Source organism: Falco naumanni, chromosome 10, assembly GCF_017639655.2.
Source record: "Falco naumanni isolate bFalNau1 chromosome 10, bFalNau1.pat, whole genome shotgun sequence".
Classification (NCBI taxonomy): Eukaryota; Metazoa; Chordata; class Aves; order Falconiformes; family Falconidae; genus Falco; species Falco naumanni.
In genome coordinates this window covers 29550229-29569343 of record NC_054063.1, presented here as the reverse complement: position 1 = coordinate 29569343, position 19115 = coordinate 29550229, and the positions used below count along the sequence as shown (strand labels likewise).

At 42.2% G+C, this 19115-nt stretch overlaps 1 protein-coding gene across 1 annotated transcript in view; it reads right to left on the bottom strand.

The window, feature by feature from the left end:
• Positions 1-7623: 7623 nt before the first annotated feature.
• NFATC2 (nuclear factor of activated T cells 2) overlaps positions 7624-19115 on the bottom strand; it is a 93168-nt gene continuing 81676 nt past the window's right edge. Inside the window, exon 10 of the mRNA XM_040609229.1 lies at positions 7624-13389. Coding sequence (XP_040465163.1) covers positions 13334-13389 — 56 coding nt within the window. The 3' untranslated portion in view covers positions 7624-13333. The remainder of the gene's footprint in view (positions 13390-19115) is intronic.

Below are 19115 nucleotides of genomic sequence, written 5' to 3'. Positions count from 1 at the left end.
ATGTTTTCCAACATGCTAGTGTGATGGGGTACCCACTGCTCCCTTCAAAATTTGGCTTATTTTATGGAACCCAAATCAGAGACTTGCAAAAGCGTCTCCCATACTGAGTGGAGGCTTCCATTCAGCTAGCTGTCATCCTGCAGAAGAGAATTTAGAAGAAATAAGTAATCCCTAAGTCAGTGGGGAGAAGCGAGGGAAGCGGCTCAATGACCAGGTATAATGTCAGTACACACGGAGTGTAATCCCAGCTTCTAAAATAACAAGATCTGGGTTTGAACAGTGATTAACAAAACCATGTTGTTACAGGGAGGAAAATATACCTTGAATTTCTACTCATAACAGCTACTCAGAGACTTCTTTATTAGTATGCAAATCTTGTACTCATTGAAGAGGAAATAAACGTGGAATTTGCTGTCTTTGCAGCAAATGTAGAAGGTATTTTGGCCATTCTTGAAAACCCGCTTTCTACCACATACCATAAATGAAGTGAATACCTTTAACTTGTGCTTCAGAGGGATCCATAAATCAGAAACAAAGGACAGCAGAATAACAGGGTGGTGTTTCTCCTTCTGGAGTACCAGATAGCCCGTGCCAACAGTAACAACCTGTGATCTGCGGTTTCCATGCCAGACGATTCCATGGGATGGAGTGCGGCAGTTGCTTACCTTCCAGTGAGCCAGCCCTCATCTGCAGCACCCAGTCTTCGCTGGGGTTATTCCTCAGTAAAAGATGCTGGCAGCTACTTCAGACTTCATGAATTTGGGGGAGCGGGCACATGGGCATTGATCTGGGCTCAGAATTCTGATAACTGGATTTTGTCTCAAGTTATCATCACAGTTACTGGAGCTGGGACTTTGGATGAGCCCCTTCGCCATGCCTCGGTTTCACCATCTGTACAAACAAGGTTATAATATTTCCTTGTGAAAATTGTGCTGTGTGGGTGAAAAAGCACTGGATAAAACCAAGGAATTTTGTAATTTTAAAATGTTTAAATTTTGGAGTGTTTTGATTTCTCTGTGATTGACGGTGAGCACAGGGGGTCTTCTGGCTTAGGTTTCCATGTGGAAAACTGGATACACTGATATGTGTAGGAGTTTTTTGGCTAGAAAAGCACCATGTCTTCAAAAACATAACCAGATGGACTGTCCTGCTAAATAGTCACAAGCACGTGACTGTCTTCAAAAGAGACATCTTAACCTGCAGCCATTCTCTCATTGCTATGTCTAGAAATACTGTTTCAGTGTTCTTCTATTTCTGTTGCTCTTGGATTCCGTTGCCACTGAAAAAAGCTCTGGGTAAAGCGATGGCCAGGCTGAATACATAAGTCTAACTTTCAGCTCCACAGGTCAGCCTCCAGCTTTGATTGCTTGTAAAACACCCAGCAGATGACTCATGCAGAAGTGAACTGGCCTCTTCATCACCCTCAGGTGGTTCTGCTCCTCAGAGACGAGCCAGTGAGCCACCATCAGGTGCTGCTCGTTGCAGGCTAGAGGCGTGTGGGTCTCAGAGGTCTCTAACATCTTTCTAAGAAGCCCTGGCTAATTTTAAATGTTTGTTTCGGAAACTAAGAAAACCCCCACGGGCGTAGAAGAGATCTCATCAAACACACGATGGGCTCCAAGTCCCCAGGTAGGTCTGCATCTGTGTTAGAGGTAGGTTCAAAGGTTTTGAGCAGCCAGTTTCTGGATGCCATGCCTTGGAGAGTCAGCCTCTGGAAAGTCACATTCAAGCTCAACCCTATGAATCACATATTTGAACCAAAATGTGTCATCCAGGTTTGGAGGAGGGAGAAGCCTCATTGTTATTTCTGTTAATACATTTTTTTCCTACTGAGTCATGATGCTTACCAGGCATAATTTCTGGGAAAAAAAAACCCTAAAAAGCAATCCAAAACACCCCTGTCCTCAGACTTGCTGTTCATCCACCAGATCACTCTTATTTTCTTAAGTTCTCCTGATGGAGATCTCACTATGGGTAAAACAGCTAAGCCTTTGTCATTAAACTTATTTCAGAGGGCTTCACTTTGGCCAGCAAGATCTGGGTTTGTCTGACACAACTTTAGGAAAATGGATTAGTCCTGGCCTGCAACTAGCACAAAATGGACATGCAGCTCCTCAGTTGTAAAAATTACATGTTTAGTTTAACCTGTTTCTAAAGAATGAAGGGATAATTAAAACGGTTAATTGGTGCCAGACCCACTCCCTGTCATGTGAACCAGAGATTTTGTCATATTCTAGAGGGTAGGAATCAAACCACATAGGGGCCAACACTCCATCCTCGCTGTGGTCTCCGTACCGGCTCTGGGGGTGGTGGCTGGTCCCGGGCCGGCTCCTGCTGTTTGCCAGGTAGGTTTGATGTGGTTTTCCCAGGTGTGAAAGGGGGCAATCGGCTCTTGGAGTCAAAACCAGGAGTGTGCAGTGCTGGGGAATGAAGAAAACGGCTGGGAAGTCATGTAGCTATTGCAACAGCTGTGCAAATACTGGTTTAATCCAGGGCTGCTGTGATTAATAGAAAAGGTGTCATCTACGGTCACCATCCACTGTCCGGTGCATGAAACGGTGGCAGAGATCAGCCCAGCAGAACTCCCTGCTTTCTTATGTGGGAACTGGGCAGCACAAGGTGAACCAAGCTGCATGGAAGACTTGGAAAACAAGGGTTTTCCAGACAAAACAGTTTTCACAATCATGAAATGCTTCCTAGTCTTGGCGTAGCCTTGCCAGAGCTGGGGAGAGATGTCTGGGAATCCCTGGAGGGGAGGGTGGGGGTGTCTGCCTGCCTGTGTCTCTCTCTGAAAGGCTGGCAAATGGCCCCATGCTTGGAAAAGTGCGAGTGTGTGTGTGTCTGTCTGTTGGGGGGTCAGTGCTTCACCTGGCGGCGCTTCTCGCTGCCTTTTGGTGTTGGAGTAGGGAGGTCCAGGGGAAGCTGCAAACTCCTTGGCCAGCAAACGCAGTCCGGTCACAGGCCAAGGCTGCAGTGGGCAAGGATGTGGCATGCACAGGTGTGATGTGCAAGGCTGTGGTGTACACCGGTGCAGTGTGCAAGGCTGTGGTGTACACGGGTGAGTGTGCAAGGCTGTGGTGTACATGGGTGCAGTGTGCAAGGCTGTGGTGTACACGGGCGAGTGTGCCAGGCTCTGGTGTGCAAGGCTGTGATGTGCAAGGGTGCAGCATGTGATGGTGCCTCCCTCTCCCCTAACTGCTGAACCCACCTGGGAAGTGTTTCCCATGGCCAGGGTTTCATGCTGCCTGCGGTGCTGCAGCTGTGCCTGCGCTCTGAGGGTCGCTGCGGGTGGCTCCCGCCGCGGAGCGGTGCAGCAGCGGTGAGCCAGCCTTCCCTGCAGATGGCAGTGATATCCTGTGCTGCAACAAACCCTTTGCTGAATTTCCCCATACTTTTTTTCTGGCTGGGGGGTGGGGGTGGGGGGGGAGCGGAAACCAAACCACCAACCCTCCATGCAGCCTAAAGAGCAAATTTTACATAAACTTTGCTTTGTCCCCAGCCTGCAGCCTAGAGGGAGCAGTGCCGCTGTGAGGCGAAGTATTACATACCCCGATTCCCTGTAAAAGCCTAGAAAATGTTAAGATGTGTGGGCATAGTTCAATTACATTTATTCTTTCCAGTTATTGCTTATGTTAGTGGCCTTTTTAAAGGTAAATGAAGCCAATACGGTTTCTTGCAAGAGCCCTGTATAGATAACTAGCACAAATCCTGATTTACAGAACTGTTTGAGTTTAGAACTGGGAAAAAGTGTAGGGAAAAAGGGAAGAAAGGCACCCCTAAGCTAACGGTAGGCTGAGCTAGTCACTGGAGACTTCAACTCAGAAAAGAAAGGTTTCTCCCCACCTTTTCCTTTAGTGAAGGCTAACATGAAAAAGCTTTGAAATTAAACATCTGTTGGGCTTAGGTTTCAGTGGCTTGCTCGTGCTGATATAATCAGGCAGCTGAGAAGGCTTTCATGATACTGCTCATCTTCAATAAGGTTGTACAAAGAGTCCATGAAAAATTTACTCAAGCCACCTCAAACCTTCAGGACTATCCATCTCACCAGTGATCTAGCCTCACCGAGTATTTGACATATCAGGAGTATCCAGACGGAGCGGGTCAAAGCTGAGACCTTAGCATCACTCCAAGGAAAAATAACCTGCCAGTCAATGAAGCTTCACTTTGAATCGTAGCCAGTGGCATAGAAAATACATACATTCCCATGAGTGATGTGTTCATGTGCTCTTACCTAGCAGGATGCAGACGACGGCCGGTCGGTCATGCTCTGGGGGGCCCAAGAGCTGTGGTCGGCTGAGGTCCCTGTACAACACCTGAGCAGACCGCTGTGCTGCTGGCTGGAGGCGTTAGGGATGCCTGCGCATTGAAGCCACTTTATATATTGAAGCCACTTCATACATCGAAGCCACTTCATAAATAAGCCTGGAAAACTTTGGGAATTAACAGTAACATTTCAGAGCTCTCACGGTAAGTAAATGACGCTAACAAGGCCCCATTTCGCATAGGTGTTTTTCTTATGTGGGGAACCCTTTAATTTTAATTTGGGATGGGGAAAGTTTGCTGGGAGTTGCAGTCCCGCCCCTTCACTTGCCACGCAGCACACGTGTGGTCGTCACCACTGACTGCTCATCCTTCTCCAGCCAGTTTGTAATTTTTCTTTCAGCTAGAGGCAGATACATATTTTGGTATACAAAGGGCAGCGTTAGAGGCTTCAGCTGTAGTACAAATCAGGGCAAACTTGGCAAGGAATCAGGCAATAAGGCATAAGGAGGTCTGTTCTCGTACGGCTGGGTGGGGGTCACACATACTCCTGAGTCTTTGATGGCTTTTGATGCCTTGAGTTCACCTGGTGTAAAAAGTTAAGGCACACGGGTTTGTGACAATTTCTGACATCATTGCAGAAAAAATGTAAATTAAAGGGGGGGAAGCACAGAGCTGGCAAAATGTCATTGATATTATCTGTCAAAACAAATGTGAATCAAACTTTACTCCTGTGATTACTCCTAAGCTATCATTACAGGCCTGCCACAAAATCACAGCATGAATCTCTGCTCTGCTCTGCAGGGGCAGGGGCTGTAATATTTTCCCCTCGGCTGCACGCTTGCTGCTGCTCCGATGGCCCCCACCAAGGGCCGGGAGGGCACGTGGGCGCAGGCAGTCACTGTGGCTTTCTGGAGAGAGGTTCCGAAATGTGACATCCTAACCCGCTCCAAACCTCCAGCCGTATTTCTGACCAGGCGTTCCCAGTTGCTGCTCTCAGCAAAAGGTGGTGGATGACCCGGGCTGCTCCCGGGGGACCTTTGAGTCATATTTTCTCTGCTCTTTCCTCGTGGTGCTGCCGGAGGAGAGGGCTCAGGGGGGTGATGGGGCTCCCTGCGTGGGGCCAGCACTGACCGGGCTGTCTCACCAGCTCACCAGAGGCAGGGAGCCAGGGTCAGTGTCAAATGCAGGGGCTGCAGAGTTCAGCTGCAATTACTACCCGGAGCCCAGGGCACAGCCTAGCCCTCGGAGCAGTTACTATCACCTAGAAATGGCTGCTTGACTTGCACACCGCCCCACAGCCATGCCGAAATGCAGCAGCTGGCTGAGGACGGGCTGGTACGTGTTTAGCTGTTTGCTGAAGAACACAAGGCTGGTGTGGTGAGTGCTGGGGGCTTGCTCCCCGTACCCCACCCCTGGCCTGAAAGTCCATTTCATCAAAAATTCCCGAGCAGAGCTGAGCTCTCACAAGTAATTAGCTAATAGACTGCCATGCTCAAAAAAAAAAAAAAAATATCCTTTTACTATTTATATTTTTCTATTTCTGAGCAACAGATAGAGAACGTTTGTGTTTCACACGCGGGCCTTCCCTGCTCAGCTCTGCCTCCGTGCCCTCCCGCTTGATTTCAGCTACAATTTTGGGCCTACAGTCTACTGAATAAAGAGGTGCCTTTGTGCTGCAGCCACCTCTAGAGCCTGGATATGGCCAACTCGTTGACAGTGCAGCCCCTGCCCACCTCTTCTGCCTCCCCCTTCCCTGGGCTTTCGGTTCCTCACAGCCTCAGCAATTTTGCTGCACCAGCAGCCTTGCCCTTCGGTTTAGGAGGAGCTCAAATCCTGTGCTGCGGTCTTCTTTTCCCTAAATAAAAATAATTCAAGCCCCTCTACAACATGAGTTCACCCAGGTGATAGCTGTTTGCAGAAGATGGTCCAGCTAAAGCACAAGGTGAGCAGGGATCAGGAAGACAAGGACAGCATTGGGTGGCAGCTCATTGTCCCTGCGAGTCTCCCTTCGCAGCAGCCCAGTGGAGCACGGCCACCTGAGCAAGCCAGTGATGATGTATTTAGACAAGAATCTGGTATGAAGCTGAAATGCAGCTTCTTAAATTAAGTAAATTACTTTTGTACTTAAATAAATAATTAAAAAAAAACCCCCAACCAAACTTGTAAATCACGTATTTACACAATGGAGCACGCGAGCAAGCAAGTTCTCACACAAAACCCAGATGTTCATTAGAAACACGAATTTTTTTCTTCCTTGCTGCTACCATGAAAAGTAAAACTGGGAAAAAAAGCCAGCTGTGTTGAAGAGGTATAAAGTAGTCAGTTAAGTCTACAAAATCCAGGAAATTTCCTGGGTTGGGGAACTGGGGTGCTGTTGTAGTCTTTTCATTTGGACCCAAGACATAAATTAAAGCCAGAGTATCAAGTCAGGTGCTCAAGTTCTCAGCCCTTAGCTGTGGAATTTCCAGGTTAAGTTACTTAAATTTTCCTGTTGCTGAATAAAGCTAAATTCCTGTGTGCCATATATTTGCTCATCATAAAATGTTCTCTCCTAGCCAGTAACAGCTTCTTTGTTGGCGAAGCCTGTCTGGTTTATGAGCTTCCCAGCCTTTGTACAGTGTACTGGGAGTTAAGAACTTCCACATGGTGCTTGCTCTGAGGCTTTTGTGAATAAGCAAAGCAAAGCAAAGCCCTTGCTCTGTGTCCAACATGCATCAAATATGGTTTTAATTCTGTGTTTTTAAACGCAAAGGATAATATTGATTCTGTTAAGGTAAATGTCTTTAATTGTATGCTATATAAACTCGACTCTTACTGAGACATAATGGGCTCTGGGCTTTCTTCCAGCACAGCAGTATGAAAATGTATCTGTTTGTGTCTCCAGTAGAGAAATGCAGAATTAAGCTTTAGATGAACAAAAATTAAATGGAGTCCACACCCAGTCTCTAAAAAGCATATATTGATACAGAAGGACATTTGCACAGATAGAAATTAATGCTACTAATTAAGCCAGGTCAAAACTCTGGAGTACCTGTTGATGCGGATGGTTTAGTGCTTTTTATTTGGGTGGTGCTGGCGGGAAAAGAAAATTCAATGAGGGAACATAGTAAGAGAAAGTGAAGAAGTTAATAAAACTGTCACTGCATGTATCAGTCTATCTCATCTACAGAAATGGAATGGGCTCTCGATGCAAAGGGGTACTGGGCATCTCATTAACAAAGTGGTGCTCCACGCTCTGAAATCCTTATGCACACCCCTCTTGTGAGTATTTAGGAGGGCGATGAGGAATGAGGACAAGATGACTATATTAGTTTATCAAAGGTGATAAAGGTATTTAAGAATAGACCAAACACTCATGCAGCAGATGATATCCTTTCATTTATTGCTAAACTACCATAGTACAGGCAATATATAAAAATATTTTACAGATAGCAAAAAATCATTACATTGGAGGTTAACATTGTTGTTGTAGGAATGTGAATGGTATAAAACCTTTTCCGATTCTTAAAGTTAGGTTTCTGAATGAACAGCTTGATTAAAAAGACATCTGCCAGGATGATTTCAGCGACAATTGCTCGCTCATATTTATTAACATATGGTTTTACCTGAACATAAAGGGTAGAACTTCAGCAAGGAGGCTTGGACTTCTGTGAAGAGGGCATCACTTCATAATTACACATAATCATACACACATGTACACACAAATATGTAAGTCCCAATTAGGCCACCATTATTAAGACAGAACTGTAGCTTGATTCTCTGTTGCCAGGTCTCACCACACTACTTGTGTAGTAAGGTACTGATCAGCATCAGTAAAATAAAGACAGTTTAATCCTGGAATAACTGATTATTCCAACTACACATCCATGGATTTCTGGGCTATTACAGACACATAAATCATTACTCATTTTTGTGAGTCAGTCATTCTAGAACTTTCTACCCGATTTTGCTATTTTCTGAGAGTTATTGAAATAAACCTCAAATTACTAGCTTTTCCCAGATAACCACTCATCTGCAGCCTATATGAACTTACACAGTACCAGCACCTTCATTTGAAATTTATTGCAATGTGAGTTGGGTACCAATATTATATATTTTTTTTGTACCCCAGGAACAATGAAAATGGCTAAACAAATCTTTAACAGACTGTAATAGATTAGATACTGGCTGGTAGTTGAGCAAATAGCTACCAGCTGTCACCCACTGCAGTTATAAAGTAGCAGACATTAAAGACAGATGTCAATCTTATGTCAAACATTCAAAGAAGTGGATTATTCCTTCTGAACTGAGATGAATAAAGAATTATAACTTTCCAGGTGTGATGGCAAATAGATGCCTTACATTTACAGGTAAGAAAACACTGCAATGTAAACGATGAGGAAAACAGTTGATTTCTGGAGAATTTGGAATTCACCCAGTCTAAATCCAACATCGGTGTCTCTTCCTATTGCACAGGAATACATAACATAAATAACAAACACTTAGAATAGCACATAAACTGGAACATCTGATGATTTTAAGTGGTGCAAAATTTATGAAGATCTGAATCAACTTACAATTTGAAATTAAGAGAGTAATTTTCTTGAATCCCATCTGGCAGATAACTGTTCCTTATTAAGTAGCAATTTGGAAAGAAATGCAGTGGAAAAAGTCAGATTGAAATATTTAGAAACATATTTCTGAAGCGTTTAAAGCGGTCTTTGAAGTCTTTGGAAAATTTATCAAATATTTCTTTTTAGAACAATAACAATTCAACAACAATTGCATAGAAAATTAATACACTTAGAAAATGAAAATTGATCCTTTATAAATACTATCCTTAATCCAAAAGGTGTTGCATATTTGGTCAGACAAAAAGCATAGACACTTTTTTGTAAAGATATGGATTACAAAATATACTTTTAAAAACATGCTAGCTAATCTGAGAACTGTTTTAGATACGTTATTAAGCAGCAGTATTTTATACAATAGAGAATAACATAGTGCTGGTTTTGGAAATATTCTACATTCAGAAAATGCCGTATTCCTACAAGAAGAATGGAAGTGCTACATATTTACATGGATACAAATAAAGCAAGTGCAAAAACCATGGCTCTTCTACATTCTTTCTACCAATAAAAACACATACATTAGACACTTCGTTCCATCACTGTTGTTCAGATCTTACATTTTGCTCATTCTCATGGAGAAAAACAAAAACGGGACTTCATACTTCATTGCAAGTATCTTCATGAGCAATTACTCTCCTGCCAAACTGTACTTCCAACGCTCATAACTGACAAAAAAAAAGTCATCCTGATATCTGTCCACTCCCATTCCACTCTCAGACTGTTTACATATCATGAATGATGATTTTATTCTACGTATTCATATATTTGATGCAGAAGTTTATAGAAGCTCATCCTGTATTTGCAGCCAAAGCTTGGATGGAAAAATGGAAGTTAAAAAAATGCACGCACACGCACAAAAAAAGAAAGATATGAACTTTTGAGTTCCAACGAGCCCCATGTACTTTGCATGGTATAACTTTGATGGAAAAATGCATTAGAGTTGTTCACCCTCTAGACAATATATTTGGAGGCCTTTGGTACAATGGCAGGAAGGCACTGTGGTGAAACATTCAGATAACTGAGGAAAGACAGTATTTCCTCATGTGCAAATATGGCTATCTTCCAGATAAAGTGAGAACAAATTACTCACAAAATGGTATTAACTCTTCCAAGGTTAAGCTAATACTTCTACAGAAAGAGCGCAAATAAGTTGTACTAAGTAACAAAATATTAATACTGGAAAAACACTGCTCAGCAAGAACAGGAAATAATTTAGTACTGTATATTTTGAAGTTCTTCAGCCTAGCTATATAATTTTAACATACTCGTTTTCTTTTTAAAAAGAGACAGCAATGCATAACGCTATGTCTGAGGATACTCCTTTTCTCCAGAAATAAATATAAAGTTGGTTAAAGCTGTATTATTTGACTAACAGTTGCATGTAAAAGCAAATAGAGTAGCACAGCCTGACCTCATGTAGCTGTAAATAAAACCACTAAAATGTAGTCTATATTATATACATCTTATGACCCCCTCGATCCAGTAGCTGGCTTCATGTGCCTGCAGACAGCTGGCTGACTGGAGCCAGTTATAGGATCGTGACCCAAGTTTGTAATGGGGTTGTGTGTGTTCGTATATCATCATATTTATATAATACAGCCATATAGGTATATATGGTTATATTATAAAAATATGCATGTATATGCACCTACACAAACACACATACAGATTAATACCTATGCATTAAAAATGAGGAAGAAATACAGCTAATGCAAGCACAAGTAAAGCACTTGTAGCTAAATGTGCTACAAAAAAAATAAAATAACCCTCTCCCCCTCTCTACAGCAAAGTGCCCAAAGGGACACAAAAAAGCAGTGGAAATTTTGTCTTTTGGTTAAAGAGTGCATGTTCCATGGGTGCATCCTGCAAAGTAGCTTTGCTGGAGTGTTCCAAGGCTCAGGAGCTTCCCTGCCTGGGTCCCTTTGAATGCTGAAAAGCCTTTGCTATAAGTCCACATTTTTCTTGTCTGCTATGCACATTTATTATGCCTTACAGTAAAAAGGGGAGAAAGATGCTTAAATGATCAGTGGGGGATAGTGGCAAAAATTAAAAATAAACATGAGTCCACATCACGAACATGCATATTGCAATTGCACATTGCAGGAGGACTGTGAGTGGATTTGGTGTGTGGTTATCTGACTTCAAGATCAGCCACTTATCTGTATACAGAGGACTATTGACAAGCAGTTGCTATCGACAATCACTAAATAAGCAGCAATATTTTTAGATTACATCAGTGCATCTACAGATTTGAAAAGACGTTCATGTTCTTCTTTGATAATCTATTTAAAATCCAGTAAGAGAAAAGCTTGTCAGTTATTTGGGGTTTTATGTGAATGGGGTTTTTTTAAACTTCTCCTATATGTCACAGGTTTAATTCAGAGAAAACTAGATGTTCATTTTTGATACTTCCAAGCACGAATTCTGTGAAACCGGCAGACACATTCAGTCTGTTCTTTTACTCAGATGCAGCAAAGAACTTCTGACAGGCAACTTTTGGCCTGAGGAATTGCTCAAAGTGATGCAAAACACCAGACTGCATTAAAAATCCATAGTATATGTCAGATTCTGGCGAAGTGGCAGTTTTAAAACAGTCCAAAATAGCTTATTTGAGGCATGTGAGCCAGTCAAAGTACTGTATGAGTGCTGTTTAACAATCAATAACTCCCCTGTGCAGAAGTCATTTCAGCTAGTCTGAGCTTCAGTTTTGTTTCCGTAAAAGTCAGCAATAAACCTGGCCATTTTCACCTCTGCTGGTAACAGGCGGTCAGGTCAGGTGTTCTGGGGAGTCTAATGCTTCTGTCTCCCACTCTAAAACTGACAGATGACCTTGCAGAACTTAAGCACCAACTTTTAGAGGCAGAAAATGTGTTTTTCTCAATGCTCCTGAAATGTTTTCTGTTGAAATGAGCACATACTCTGCAGGGTTTGTGCAAGATCTTTCTTGCAATACTGGGGAACCAGTTATGCAGCCGCTCTGCTGGTCTGCTGTATTCATATAACCTAATTCCTGCTGTAAGCATGTGGACACGTAGGTATTCAGCAAAGTTTACTGTGAAACAACTGAAAACAGCATAGTTTCACTGTTTTTTTCTAGAACAGAGCTCAGGCTCTGCCCTCTTAAAAGTATCAGTGTTCCTCATTTACAAAATTAGGAAATATTACTATGTATTTACTACGATGTTATGGATATCCTTTCCTGTACATTGATTATCCATTCACGATGCCTTTTTATCACACTGTGGGAGCAACGACACACCAAAATGTTATAAACTTGCTAGCCGTACAACTGCAGATGGCAGCGGTTATCTTTTATCATGATAAGCATGTGTCAGTACAGTATATTCTAACACATGAAGCAAAACATACAAACATACTAACTCACGTGGAAATTTAACCTTTCCAGAAATTGCTGGTAGCTTTGCAAAGCTAAAGAGACAAGGTGAATATAAATAAGCGTATACTTTTTCTGGAACATATGGCTTCTGTAAGATGCAATTATTTTCTTCTGCAGCTTGTGTGGTTAAATATTACAGCTGCTAAATGAGTCAAGTTATGAGCCAACAGCAGGTTCTATACGACAAGAAACAGCAACAATTTCTTAGAGAGAAAATAACTAAGATGTGTTCATACACTGCCTAAATATTAACAAGGATCAATCATAAAATCTTTGGATTTACTGTGACTCCTATATATTAATTTCTGTTTTATCTGGGTTTACTTTACCCTGGGACAGGCGTTACAACTGCTGAATTTCTCTTTTCACTGGTTATCTGTGAGCATCCCTCTCCTTCAATTCCTACCCACTTGGACAAGAAAAATGAAGAAAGCTCCTGAATTCAGCTGACATCTACTGTTTGAAATACTGATCACAGTGCTCCGTCAGAAAAAAGTGGCTTTTGATCCCAGGTCGGTTAAAGGCCAAGCAAGCTTGGGTTGCCTCAGTTTCCTACAACTTCAAAATTTCTCAGAAGGGCTTAAGAGACCTGAGGGCAAGTCATTGTTAGTGAACCACAAAATGTCATTTTTCTTCTATGGAATATATTACTCTCTCTTCCCCCGTTTCCCACCCCACCCAAATAAGCACTAATATATAACCTCCTTTGCTTTGTGCAGTGTTCAGGAGTGACCTATCACTTCTCCCTTATTACTAAGATAGATCGATACATAGATAGATATTTTGCAGCAGGCTTGAAGAGTTTCCTCAGACAGATGCTCTGTTACATGAGAACAATATGATCTTTGGACGAAAGGAAGGGTGTCCTTCTTGATGTTTACAGAGAGAGGTGGCAAGTTGCTTAGTCAAGGCTGTCAGCTTGATGCCAATACATTGTTCCTTGCATTGAATTGGTGCCTTGAGATGAACAGTTAAGGAAGCAGGAGGTTGCAGGGGCATTGGAAGGATCTAAGAGGTCAGTTATGGAAGGATTCAGTAAAAGTTGTCTCACAAATCTCTTCTTCTATGTCTGATTTCTGGCAGGGAGTCCAGAAAATTCCTTCCTGATAATTTCATTAACTGTGAAATAAAAGAAAGAGGAAGAAATGTTAGAGCACTTTCAAAATCACAAGAAGTAAAAGCAATCCTTGAGCAGTTTGCTGTTAAGCTGAAAAAAATCCCCTCTGTATTGGTAACACAATATTATTAAAACCTAAGACTTTAAGTCCTATTGACCCAGATTACACGTTTTTTGAAGGCAAGGGGGAAGAAGCGGAGAGAGGTGGTTTACACTGTGTTCAGCGTGCTTTAAGTACCGTAAAAACACAACTGAGAGTGTACCATGTGTCCAGTACATGCCACATCCTTTACATACACAACACCTTCCCTCTTTCACAGACATTTCCTTCACCCGAGGTAAAAAAGAAAAATCTGTACATATCTAAGCATTTTAACATTTTCATTAGGCTGAAATAAGAGTATTTTGAAAAGAAAAAGGTCAGGTTTGGAGAAAATACAGTGGACAGTGCTGAAAACACAGAGATTGTAATTCAGGTGAAAAAGTGTTGACTGTTTTGTGTTTGGTTTGTTGCTGTGTTGGGGTTTTTTTGTTTTGTTTTGTTTTTTAAATCTTGCTGTAGACTCTATTTGCTCTAATTTTTATCCTAGTTTGTTTGTAGATCGTAGCATAAGCCAACTTCCATGCACCGCTATGATACCCTGAGAGGCTGGGACAGGCCTGTTAATAAAGCTCAAGAGACGACACTGAAGAATTTTGATCTCTGTTCAAAAAACCAAAACAATATTACATGTTACATACAACAGCCATTCTCTCCTGTCTGCCTTTCACAGTTATTTCCCTAAAGCACCCTTTGCTACCTCCTGGAACAACAATTCTGTAAAGGCTGCACTTTCACTAGGAGAGACCTAAAACATGAGCATTTTGGTGCAAAACTCCAAAACTGCCTGTTTTGGGGCTCCATTTCACATGCAGGTCCTTGGCACTATATTCACCAAGGGGGTCCACAGTTTTGAAACAGTCTGTCTACTTTGCAAATTTGCCTTAAAACCAGAAGACCAAATTTTCTAAGGTTTCAGACCCCAGATCTAAATGATTTCTCCCTGTTGACATTTAAGGGCTAAGACAAGGACTAACTGAAACCAAAGATGACCCTCATCCAAGACTGATTAATCCTCAAGCATGCAGCTGTAAGACTTCTCCATATTTAGGCCCATTTCTAACACGAAATATGATAAATATGAAAAAAAAAATAATTAGCATGGTGTTTCACCACTTCCCACAATTAAAAAAGCTGATGCCCAATCTCTTATTGCTTCTGGGAAGGGGAACACATGTATTAGTGTTCAATAGTTACAACTAGTAGTTTGAAATCAACCTCCACTCTATGTGCAATGGAATTTACCTTTGAGAAAGTAAAATCTATGTTCTGTGCAAAGCTCCACCTTATTACTGTACGGATGTCTGTTGTGGTGGGATATACTTCTCAAGAACTTAGTATTCACACAGAGCGTGGCACAGGTGCTTGACGGGAGGAGCAGGGAGGCAGCCCTCTGCATGTCCGCGTACAGTGAAATCTCCTGAAGGGACAGTTTCCATCCCTCCGTGCTCAAAAATCCCACCGCTAACAGCCCAGAGTTTAACTCTTTCTAATTCCAGGCAGGGAATGCCTGATTTCAACCAGACTGGTGCCTCTTGGAGAGGACAGAGGCAAAAAAGCACCACTGACAGCAGAACTCCTGTCCTCTCCTGCTGCCCAACTTTCTACCTGCCACCATCACCAGCTGGCTTCTACCAGCCTTTTGGGCTAGTTCTTGCAAATAAAGCACATGTGGCGTTTTTAATGTGTTGCTGCTCTGCAGTGTAAGCAAACAACCAGTGGGAGGTGAGGTTGGTCCACTTTCAGGCAAAAAAAACCCTCCTTCAGCTCAGCTAAGAGCTTCCTGTTTGCTCTACCCAGGAAATGAGAGGAGCAGGTCTTCAATGGAAATTTTTCACAGCCTCAGCTAAAAATAGCAGTGAGGTAAAAGAAGTGGGCACCCACTCTTACAGGGTCATTTCCTTTCTAAAAACAAGTGGGCTGAGACTGAGGGCCGCTTTATTTATCAACACGTTTGTTTTAGCAGCCAGTGTACCAAAAAATACTGTGCACGAGTTTCCTTTCATTTAATACAGCCACCACGCGTGGAAATATCTGAGCCAACCGTCACCTTCATTTAGGAAGGGTTAAATATAAAGTGAAAAGTGAGTAGATAATTAAATGGAGTTTACTAAACCGACAGTCTTTTGAGGGGTCCAGTTCTGGTTCTGTTTCCCTGCCTGAGCTTTAAGCAAAGTGGAACCTGTTGCACAGCACCAGCAGAGCAGGAGCCAGCGCAGGCCCTCTGCTCGCCAGCCCCAGGCAGCTTGGACGGCGTGGTAAAAAGCTTACTCAGCCGCAAACTTCACTTTCCCTCCTTATGTGTTGCATGGGAGGTCAGCAGTAGGGTTTGTGGGCTGAAGTTACAGGGGCATTACAACCTGCCAAGCCTTAAAAGTTGCGGGGGGAACAGTATGAAACATTAACCCTATAGACGGGCTGCAGGACTGTGCTCAGAGAGCTGGGCTCTCTCTGTGCCAGCTCTTACGGGTGGCAAATTGGGTTTTTGTTGTAAACCTCTGGATGACAAGAGAGCTCCCTCTCATCAGTTGGCCTGTAGCCACCCTGAATTTCACCTAAATTCAAATGGTGAGGGAAGTTAGGTGCAGTTTAAGCTGGGCAACATTAGTCTGGCAGCTCTAAGGGCAAGATGTGTAAGTCAATGATTGTCCCAGCACAAAAAGCCCTCATCTACAACCACAGCCCCTAAATCTAATGAATATGTAAATGTAACAGGAATAGATCCCAAGGCAAGCATCTCTCTCTCAGGTCAGAGTCACCTCCGGACTAAGTCTAGTGAAATCACACACCTTTCGTGATCTGCTCCAGATCTGGGAGCAACATAGATCCAGATCCGGGTGTAATCTCAGTGATCTGGGTTTCAATAGTAGGTTGAACAAAATCAGCAAACTGAGAGATACCTAAACTTTAGAAGAAGCCGAGATCATGCGCTGAACTTGCTGTTCTGAACTCCCACCTGTCTTTTTTTGGTAGCATGGTTAAAATGTATCTCAAGCATCAGTTCTCATTATTTGCTCATTTCTAGCCCAGAGGAAATGGAGATGATGTGATTAATAAATAAAACATTGTTATTTAAGGTGCCTAGCATGCAGCAGCTCTAGAGCACACTGCTATTGATCCGTTTAATGAGAGCGAAATGATTAAATGGGGCCATAAGGCCATACACAAAGATAATGAAAGATTAAATCATAGAAAAGGATATTGAAATTACAGTTGACGTCAGCTATCCGGACCAAGGAAATGCCTAGTTAGGCCTGAATCCCTTCAGCGTATCTCTGTTAGATACTGCTGTCATAGTATTACAACTGCCCCAGTGCTTGGGGATTCCCTAGTTAGTTGAATGCAAGAGGCTGGTTGAAATCATGGGAGAATCTCTGTGTTCCTCTAATCACTCGGCTTTGATGGGTTAGAGTCAGTCTCTCAGGCTCCAGTCCTCAAAGACATTTAAGACTCTAATTCACATCCTCTCAGATAGAAATCTGGAGTATATTCACTTGTGGGATGATAGTGGGTTGTATTAAATACCGAGCTTCAACTAGTAGTCCAGAGACAGAAAACAGTCTCCAATTTTAGCTGGCAATGAGTCAGGCTCTTTGTTATTGATTATATACGTGCACACACACTCATATGCATGCGTGCACACACATACACACACACGCACTGGAGTAACAACTTTACTAGTGTTATTCCACATATGTATCTGGAATAACAGCAGTGAAGTCAATGTTGTCACAGCACTATACCCGTGGCAGTGACTGGGGTCTTGTGCCCTTTGGGGATCCTGCAAGGCTGAGGGTCTTGTCAGAGGAGGCAAAGCTCAGCTCCAGCGGGCTCCTCCCTGCACCGGGCAGGGATCCTGCAATATTCCATGTTTGCTCTGCTGATGCAGCCAAGAGACGTTTTTACATGCAGAGCAAACATGAGACACGCAGGGAGGAACTAATGGCACAACAGGGACTGGGGAGGAAAGTTGAACCCTGAATTTTTAGCGTGCCCTCAAAACGTGACCAGGCAAACCATGGTCTTAACGTGCTTCTAGCTGCTGCCTGGGAACGTCAGGATGCTTTAGCCCAGCATGCACAACCCCATCTCTCCTTCCCTGCCCACCAGCCCCCAGCTACTTCAGGACAGCTCTGTGGTACACAAATGGGGAAGAAAAAGAATGAAAAAATTAAATTAAATAAGATTTTAAACCCTTTAAGCCAAATAAAAAGGGGCATGACTTTTTAATTGAAAAAATAAATAAATAAAGGTTAAGAGAAACACACAGCTGGAGAAAAGGCAGAAAAATACCAATTACCTTTCTTTTTGATTGCTTGGATCAAAGATCACAGTCATTCTTTTTCATATAATGTTTTGTATCCAGCTAAGGTGTGTATCTATCAGCTCTGAAAAAGATTTGCAAAACCATTTTTGAGAAAAAAAGGTAACCTTTGACCTATATTGCAAGGCCAAATGTTACAGTTTTCAGCTACTCTTTCATTTTCTGATTTAATTTATTAAAAGGACATTTCAGCATATACAATACATAAGGCAGAACTTAACCGCTGACCTTTCTGTTTGCTCAGATCCAGCACTAGATTTACTTTTCCCCCTCTTTTCTCAACTGATGTTATCTAAAAATAAGTACACAAAAAATAACACTCCTAAATTGATCACAAAACATGCGAAATGCTGATAATTTGATCTGAGACTTCAGAGTCACAGGAGGTCCATGCATCTTGTAAGTCAGGTCAAAGACTAGTCACTGCCTTTTGCAAAATGCAGTTATATTATCATCTTAGTGGCCCAAATAAAACATGACACATTTATGCCAGACCAAAAGTCAGTCCCTTTTAAATAAGAGATCTAACCACAGTGGCCATGTAAATTAGACTTCGCCTTAATTGTAAAGAACAGGAAAGGATGTGCAAAGAAAGTGTGAAAGTTACAGTCTTTCCTTCAAACACAAAAGGATGAATTTTTTTTCTCATAAAATGGCAATATTTAAAATGCTGTTTCATTTTCTTTCTGTCTTTTTAGATTTCTTTTGAATTCACATGAAAGCATTTGGCACTTCTGCAAAACCATATGGAAATTTTAAAAAGTAACTACAATATTAAGAAGGAAAAAGTGCTTCTTAAAAACTAAGTTAGTTTTAAGCACAAGATTCAGAAGTGTCTTTGCTGCTGGACTTCAGGTGACTATATATAGAAAAGAAATATTTTACTTGGCTCCCACAGATTGTGCAGCCACGTATCATACACTGGAACCTACCACTCAGTACACAGCCTATTTTATATTCTGCATCCTGGAAAATCAGCTTTTGCACATGCAAGCAGAGCAACTAATTGACTAGTAAATACAAATGTAGGTGTATCAGGCAGAAGGAGCCCAAACCCAACAAACTGTGCTGGGGAAAAATACTGTGTGTGTGTGGCAGGGGGTTGTTTTATAAATCAACAGCAATGAAAGGCTTTTTTTCTGGAAAATGGGGATGTATAACTACTAAGAGGTTCTTAGCTGTGAAGCCTTACTTTAATTACATACCAAAAAAAGATTTTACTCCTCCTTATTGAAATAATGCAAATAGATGCACCCTGCAACTTTTCTTCCTTGTCCTGCTTGTAATCTATGTAGCCTGGGTAA